A 9097-nucleotide genomic window follows, 5' to 3' on the forward strand; every position below is an offset into this window, starting at 1 on the left:
ATCATAATAATGAGATAGCTATGTCATAATTATGAGATACTAAGTCATAATAATGAGATCCTAAGTCATAATAATGAGATAGTATCTCATAATAATGAGATGCTATCTCATAATAATGAGATAGCTAAGTCATAATTATGAGATACTAAGTCATAATTATGAGATACTAAGTCATAATAATGAGATAGTTTCTCATAATAATGAGATAGCTAAGTCATAATAATGAGATAGTATATCATAATAATGAGATACAAAGTCATAACAATGAGATAGTATCTCATAATAATGAGATAGCTATGTCATAATTATGAGATACTAAGTCATAATAATGAGATCCTAAGTCATAATAATGAGATAGTATCTCATAATAATGAGATGCTATCTCATAATAATGAGATAGTATCTCATTATTATGAGATAGCTAAGTCATAATTATGAGATACTAAGTCATAATAATGAGATAGCTAAGTCATAATTATGAGATTTTTTTTTTATCTGAGTGGCGGGAATGGGCTTCCAGTGTCCACATAATGTGATTTATTTTTTGTTGTTGAATGTATTTGCGGTTTGGCTCACATTAGTTTTAACTCTACAAAATGTTACTAACAAGCAGGGTGCAATTTGGTGGGGGGATGGGGTGGACAAACAAATATCTGTCTTGTAAGGGCGTTTTTCTGAATTTTTGCTTGAGACCCAAAGGATATTAACTCGAGCAGTGTGACAAATGCAATATTTATTATAAGTTCACATTTGATGTTTTTCAGTGTTTAAAATAAAGAAACAGAAAGAAAACCCATTGAACCCTCATACAGGCTGCTAGGTCCCTGTATGACCAGTGTGAGGAGGAGACCCAATTCCCAGGGCATGCTGGAGGGACTATGTCTCTCAGCTGGCTAGGGAACGCTTTGGGATTCCCAGGAGGAGTTGGCCCAAGCTGGGGAGAGGGAAGTCTGGGCCTCTCGGCTTGGGCTGCTGCCCCCACGACCCAACTTCGGATAAGCGGCTGAGGATGGATGGATGTCCAAAATTTTCTTCCGGGGGAGCATGCCCCTGGACCCCTTAGTGTAGTTGAATACTTATCATCGTTTTTACCTCTGATCTTTTTCATGTCTATTCTTGGTGCTGGTCGATGGTGCTGGTGCACACCTTGTGGTGGGGTATGAGAACTGGAAGATAATTCAAATACATTGAAGAGACAGTTAAAAGGATAGGGATCGGTATAGTATGTGTGTGGGTGTCCCCACCTGGATTAAACTAAGCAAATAGGCTCGAGCCTCCTACACAATTCCTGCATGAGCGATTATCTTTCAGCTGGCAACAAGTTGTTTAACGCAACTGGTGCAATGAACCATTCTCATTCCTTTAACGACCATGTGGAAGGACAGTTTTACCATTCAATCAGCAATCAGACCTCTCATTAATTCCTATTTTATTTAACAATAATACAATTTAGTGCTAACTATATTCTTAAAAATAATAAAGTCATTTCTAATCTAACTTAGTTACTTTCAACATAAAGTAATAAGTAAAGTAACTAAGTCACTTTTGGATGGAATAATCAAATTAATATTTCAATGTAACTGTGGCAACACTGGTTCCCAGTAATTAACATTCCTCATATCCATAAAAACACTCCTACTATCCAGAATGACCTTTTCATGAATCTGAAATGTAATTCTTCCTAGGACAAATGACGTGACAGTACCCAAGGCCGGATTAACCATATGGGCAACTGGTCAATTTCCCTGGGCCCACGAACTCTAAGTGCCCAGGCCCAGGGCAGCAAGGGCACGGGCAAAGTACTGTATCTGTAATCACTCGCTTCATATTAAACTAGGGTGACCAACCGTACGTCCTGTTTTCCCCGCACATGTCCACTTTTCACTCTCTGTCCGGGGCGTCCGGACTGGGGGGTTCTTGTATTGATGAAAATGTCCGGCTTTTCATCCAGGAGCAGGGATCGAATCATGGGGGAGCTGTATATCCTACACATCCAGGGGAGCCGGAAAAAAGTTTTATACCTATATTGCATCATTTTTGGACTCTTTTGAGCAGAGAGCACAGAGAGTGGCACAGCTGATCGTCTTCCAGCCAGTCCATTCTCAAAGCGGCGCAACCAAAAAACTATAATTAGCACACGATCGTTCATGTCCGCACATGTTCTCTATTTTCTGTCTTATTTGTGCCTGAAGCGCTCTGCTACTGCAGAGCTCATCATCACCTGTGCTGCGGTGATTTCACCTCACTGACGCAGCATCGAAACATGCACTTCGCTTTGCGGTAAGGAGATCCCTTTGATCTGCTCAAAAGTAACTGATGAGGTGAAAAAGTAAGAATCCGGGCAGCAGTTTTTCTGGAGACTTTAGAGGAGATGCAGGAAGATGAGAGACAGACAGGACAGGAAAATAGTTAAATAAAAACAAGAACACAAAAGTGTTGAAAAGTAAAATGTAGATTTATCTCCACTACACGTTTTTGCCTGTATAAAGCAGTAAGTTACACACATGTCATATTTATACATCTGATACAATTCAGATCACCTTCAAAACTCAGTCACACACCCAGGGCAGTTTCAAGACATTTTGGGGGCCAAGGCAAAATGCCCCCCCCCCCCCCCCCGCCCCATAACTGGGCTCCCCAGATGCCTCTGTGTAATTCATAGTTATACAGTGTTTATAAAAGCCCCTCAGACATTACTGACATGTTCTAATATTATCAGATGAAGAACTAAATTATCAGACATGCTGTCTCATCTGCTGCTTTTCTAAACTTGCCAAAAGTAACAAAACCGTTTGAAAGCCACTATTTGCGGATTATCTGAAAGTTTCCATGGAGTGTGTGACAACTTATTTTTTTCATTGACCCTATCGTCTAATCTCACAGCTAAAACAAGCATCCTTAATAATCTGTGCACAGGAGGCGTACCGATGCTGTAGTAAAACAAAAGTTATAATACTTTCTTATTAATAAAACCTTGTTGCAGCACTAAAGCAGAAAAATGAGATTTTGCAGTAAATATGCTAAATATTTGTATATGAATTGTTTTAGAGCCATTTTATTGGCAGAATCTGATATTAACTTAGTTCTTACAAAAAAATGTGTCCCAATGTGGTTTGTGTGGCGTTGCCATAGTGTGACATCATAGGCACAGATCCCCGTCCTCTTTTTTTGGAAATGGAAATATGATCACCCTATATTAAACAAACTGTCCACCCGGGCTTTTGCGTTGCACAGAGACTGTTCGCTGCCTATGATTTTGAACGTCAGTTGAGAGTCAGTCTCATGCAAACTGACCAATGAAGAGAGGACCTCAAGTTAAGACCTTCTCCTCATTGGTCAGTCCACACAAGGTGGGTCAAAGGTTACCCTGATCAGGTTACGTGATGTCAGACACTCAAGTATTGAGTATATTTACTGCATATTACAGTAAAATATTCTGTATGTGACCATATTATGGTGATCCTCGGGTCGTGATGATGGGGCCCTTTAATATTGTTGCCCAGGGTACAACGAAGTGTTAATCTGGCCCTGACAGTACCCATTCATGTGTATTGGGTTTATAGTGCCACCTATCCACAACTACATTCTTCCGGTCAAGAATGACCGTAATGGATAGGAGAGACTGGCTAGTCTCACGTGTTCATGAGTGGATTCAGCTGTGTTTATTGTTCAATAAATGAAGATAGTATCATCAAACCCTCAACCCATGGGTCCGCCAGCAAGTTAGTAGAGGTTTAAAGTGTTTACATGGGACTAGATTTACAGTCTTAAAGGTGTTAGTGGATGTCATTACAGAATGTATTTTTAAACAGTTAAAACAACTGATAGCATTTTTAAACTGTGTTTTCACCTTCATACATTATATTTGTAATTCTGATTATTTTAGGAGATTAAACCTGTTTTCATTCCTTAAATGTGACGGGTTACCTTTATTTGAAAAACTGATTGCACCTAAAATAATGAGTACACAATTAGGTTGGAGCTACTAATACATGCGAGGCACAAGTAACGTAAAAACTCAAGTGCAGTCGGTTTACATGCTTTAGTCAAGTAAGAAGAACTAATTAGGTTTCAATTCAACTGATTTTTAATTTAAAAAAAAAACATTCATGGTGCAACATTGCCATCTGCTGGCATTTATGTAAACCGTGACTTGAGCAAGCAGCTGTGATGTCAGCTGCAGGGGCACCTCCAGAAAATCTTGATGGGGTGGCCGGATGGGGCCAAAGAAATTTTTGGGGTGGCACACCAAAATGGTCCTTGTGGTAACTCTGGTTGAATTTAGTTTGTGGTGATGTACTGCATTGCACCTTTGTTTGTTTTTATTAAAATAACTGTAGTTATCCAAAACATTTAACAAAAATTTTACAAACACAAAAATTTTAGAAAAATACATTTAAGTTATTTAAAATGTTATCCCAAATTTAATAAAAAAATAGGTTAATTCACCTGTTGCTGTATTAAAAAAACAATGGAGATAAAAATAATTTTTTAAAATGGTGAGCAGCAGAAAAGTGTATTGTTTAAAATTCTGATTATTTCTTTATGCATTAATTGTAATATTTTTTTACAGTTATGTTTTGAATAAACAAGATCAATATATGGCTTGACTGAACATTAATATGATTTGTTAACATTGGCTTTTACTGGGGGGCCAGCAATTTTCTAGGGGTGGTCATGACCACCCCTGGCCACCACTTGGGGGCGCCATTGGCCACTTGTCCACCATTCTACCAAACATCTATAGCAGGGCTCCTCCAGGGCCCCACTCCTGCTCATTTCAGAAGCTTCCTCGCTCCAACACACCTTATTTAAATAGATGAGTCAACAGGAGAAGGAGGTGCAGCAGATGGAGGTAGTGTTCAGCAAGTGGAGATGATGTTATCAGAGTGTTTCAGCTCCTGTCTCGAGCTATTAGACTCCCAGCAGAGACAATTTGAGGCCTGAATTTCTGACTTACAAGTATTGTTAACCTTTGACCTCTTCAGGGACAACATGAAGACTGCAGCAGCAGAAGTGTGTTGATGACAGACGTCCTTTTAGTCGTCTAAAATCTCTGACATCTTGTTTGAGCTGGTTTTTCCCATCTGGAGGAAGAACAGCTCTCAGATCCCCCCTACTGACTCCTAGGATAAAGTCAGGCCAGGGTTCCAACACGAGGTTCTGAAGTGGCCTAGCCAGTTTCCAGACCTCAATCAAATAGAGGATCTGTGAAGGGAGTTGAAAGTATGTGTTGCCTAGCAACAGCCTCCCAAAAAGATGACAGCTCTAGAGAAGATTTACATGGATGAAAGGGCCAAATTATCAGCTACAAAGTGTAAACCTGGTGAAGACCTACGTGAGACATTTGACCTTCGTCATTGCCAACCAACCAAGGTTACATCACAGAGTATTGAGAGGAACCTTTGTTACTGAGCAGATACTTATGATGATGATGATGACAGACCTCTCATCTTTTAAAATGGGACAACTTAAACTTGAACCTGAACTTGGCCACCAAATACTTTGTTGCCCAACTGAACAATTACAGAATTCCCACGAAGACAGATATGAGATCTTTCCAACAAATTCTTCTCTCTGAGTCCCTTTAGACCGTTTTATTATTTTCACATACATACATAATGTTGTGACTACAGATCGCTGATGGAGAAAAAGAAAGTCTCTCACTTTTTGGTGAACCATTGTCACAATCAGTGTGAAATACAAACTAACAGAAGAAACGACAGACCGTTTCGATGAAAACAAACCTGTGAGGATCCATGGTCACATGTTTCAACACAAACAACCTTAAACAAGATGGTGAACGGGACATTCACCATTAATAACTGGTGTGATGAGCAGTATGAGTCCACATTTATGGTCACTGTATAAATGTTTTATTATGATGGAATGGCTAAAGGGGTGTGTGCTCATTAGTCTGTAGTAAATATCTCCAGATCCATCAGACACATTTTTATGTAACTCAGAAACAAACATTGGATGAGCTTCTGCCACTTCGGCTAGTTAATTCACACAGTAACGGCTTTGACTCCATACATTTACAGAGGTTTGCTGACATTTGATGTGTTTGGAGCTGAGAGTCATTCACAACACATTCCCTGAGTGAAATTAACACAAACTCCAGTGTTGTGTATTATTTCACAAGGTTTTCATTTATTTTCTGAGAGGCACTTTGTGCAAGCCTTCTTTTGTTCAGCGTAGCTATTGTGCTTTAGGTGTATGTTTAGCTGCCAGATCTGGGAACTGCTTAGTGTACAGAAGACGTGTGTACTGCAGTTCAGGAGTTATGAGCCTCAGACATTTGGTTCTGGTGTCTCTGTCTAGATGTGGGTTTAAGTTGTAGCCTTGGATCACGGCTGCTCCATACTGGAACGGCTTCAGGCCTGGATCCTTGATCTTTGATGGGTTAACTGGCCCCCCATCTTTTAGGCAGGTGTTGGCTAGTTTGGCCCGCAGCTCTCTGAGCTGAGACACTTCCCTCTTCATCTGCTCCTGCCCCACCAGACTCCCCACTTGGTGCCAGAAGGTGGCATTGAAGTGAAGGTAAATCCTCCAGTCTAAAGCGTTCCACCTCTTAATTTTTTCTGCTGTTTCAGCTGAAACTTTGTGGCGAGTTTGTTCACTGCGACTGTTCAGCCTGAACGAGACCACGTCTTCCAGCGACCAGCAGAGGGCGTGCTTGAGCAAGATCATGGACTCATCAAAGTAATCTGAAATAAGAACAAGGTGGAAGTCTCTTTCTATAGCTGCAACAGCCTCTGCAGCTCTCTCATTCAGATGTTCAGCTCCGTCTGCAACATTGTTGTCAAAGCCAAAGTCAAAGGCCAGGACATTGTGGGCGTAGTGGTTGTTCCTCACAGAGGACTTGTAGTCCTCCCAGCAGCTGTCCAGGAAGTCCTCCAGGCGGCGAGTCTTACTAAAGGCTGCTATGGTGTTGTAGTAAGCAAAGATGGACTCCATCATTGCTACAGGATGTCTCAGGATGGAGAAATAAAATGTTTCCTGGAGCATCACTTTAGACACCTGAGTCACAGAAAGCAAACGTAAGAGAGCAGCCACGTAGAACAAACATCAGAAGACAGATGTGACTGATCACTCTGTGATGAAGCTCACCTCTGATTTTCTGAATCTCATGTGGTTGCACATGATGTGGAAGTCTCGCCCACATCTGCTGTTAAAGCCTTCCACAAAGCGTGAAGCAAAGAAGGTCGGGTAAAACATCTGGCTGTGTTTGTTCCGAGGGAGGGCGAATGTCAAGTTCCTGCTCTCGCCGTAGCGATATAAAATGTTTAAGATGCTACTGCTGGCTGTTTTGTGCGTCTTAAGGAAAACAATGTGAGACTTTGGGACACATGTTTCTTTGGAATGACTTTTGTTTCTATGAGAGTTTAAAACCTTGGTTGAAGTGCTGATGAGCATTTTGCCAGATCCTGCAACTACGTTGATGACTTTCTGCACACATTTCAGCAGTGGGTCATGCGAAGACTCCTCGTCCTCCTCACTCTCACGATGAAGGTTTGTGGTTTGTTCTGATCTCGGTTTCTGGTTGTGTTCGAGGTCCGCTGGGACAGTTGGAAGCAGGTTCTGCTTGCTGATGGAGGTTCTCAGAAGGAGGAGTCCTGTCAGCTTGGCTCCCCTGAAACAGAGCAACGGTCTACATGGGTGTCTCCTCGTGTCAGACTGGTATGCAGGGCCGTGTCCAGGGAGTGGCCTGGGGTAGCACATGCCACCTTTGGAATCTGATTGGCCACCCCAGGTGCCAACACACTAATTTATCTTTAAATAGGCTTTTCATTGTCCACAAAAGGTGTAGGGGTAAAACAAAAAAAAAAAACATAACCATTGGTGCCACCCATGCACAAAGTTGTGCCTCACCTGGGCCACCCCATTTTAAAATATCTGGACGCGCCACTGCTGGTATGTAAACTGTAACACTGATTAACACGCAGATTCAGTTGATGAGCTGTTAGAGGGAAATGTTTCATGTCACGTCTCCATTAGACAGGTTAGACCTGAACACCTGACTAGAGCTAAACGAGAAGCCATGATGGAGGCAAACAGAATAATGGTATGGAAACAGCTACATTTGTCTCTTAAAGGGGAATGAAGTAAAAATGAAGGTGCTGTAGTTCATGTTTCTAAACAAACAAGTGAGTTTGATGGCAGTTGCCAGTTAGCAATCAATGCCAGTAGATTCTAGATGACGAGTCACAAGCAGATAGATACATTTCACTGGAATATCGAGTAGGTTGACACATTATTTAGAGTCAAATATGTTTTCTAGTCCACCGCTATTCAATGTTAGCCTTTAGCCTTCTTTGGGCGACTAACAGAGGAGTTAAGTGCCCGCCCATAACTGGAGGGTTACAGATTAAAGTCGCAGTTGTTGTGTCCTTGGGCAAGGCACTTCACACTCCTTGCCTGCTGTGGTGGTTGGAGGGCCCGGTGACACCAGAGTTCACCAGCCTTGCTTCTGTCAGGGCAGCTGTGGCTACATTGTATTTCATCGCCACCCGTGTGTGAAGGGGTAAATGACTGTTTGTGTTGTAAAGTGCCTTGGGGGGTTGCAGAACGCTAGAAGGCACTTTATAAGAACAGGCCATCTACCATGGGGATATAAAGCTGATACAAAACTATTTTAAGGTTATAAGAAATAACTTCTGGGTTGCTCCTGTTAGTGTCTGACATTCTCTCCGCAACTCTGGAGCGTTTGGCCGGCCGGTGTCGAATTACAAATGCCGGAGCAGCAGCATTAGCTGGCACAGACTTGGCTATCCCATGGATTTACAAATGGTAAACTAACAACACATATAGAGTCGAGTCGCGGAGGCAGCAGCCCAAGCCGAGAGGCCCAGACTTCCCTCTCCCCAGCTACTTGGGCCAGCTCTTCTGGAGGAATCCAGGACAGGTGAGAGACATAGTCCTCCAGCGTGTCCTGGGTCTTCCCTTGGGTCTCCTCCCAGTTGGACGTGCCCGGAAAACCTCACCAGGAGGCATCCTGACCAGATACCCAAGCCACCTCAACTGGCTTCTCTCAATGTGGAGGAGCAACGAGTCTACTTCGAGCCCCTCCTGGATGACCAAGCTTCTCAACCAA

The 9097-nt window shown here is 42.2% G+C and overlaps 1 protein-coding gene across 1 annotated transcript in view; it reads right to left on the minus strand.

The window, feature by feature from the left end:
- Positions 1-5582: 5582 nt before the first annotated feature.
- gal3st2 (galactose-3-O-sulfotransferase 2) overlaps positions 5583-9097 on the minus strand; it is a 4981-nt gene continuing 1466 nt past the window's right edge. The window contains exons 3-4 of the mRNA XM_015954981.3: positions 7114-7636; positions 5583-7023 (exon numbers count right to left, since the gene is read on the minus strand). Coding sequence (XP_015810467.3) covers positions 6202-7023; positions 7114-7636 — 1345 coding nt within the window. The 3' untranslated portion in view covers positions 5583-6201. The remainder of the gene's footprint in view (positions 7024-7113; positions 7637-9097) is intronic.

Source organism: Nothobranchius furzeri, chromosome 7, assembly GCF_043380555.1.
Source record: "Nothobranchius furzeri strain GRZ-AD chromosome 7, NfurGRZ-RIMD1, whole genome shotgun sequence".
Taxonomy (NCBI): domain Eukaryota; kingdom Metazoa; phylum Chordata; class Actinopteri; order Cyprinodontiformes; family Nothobranchiidae; genus Nothobranchius; species Nothobranchius furzeri.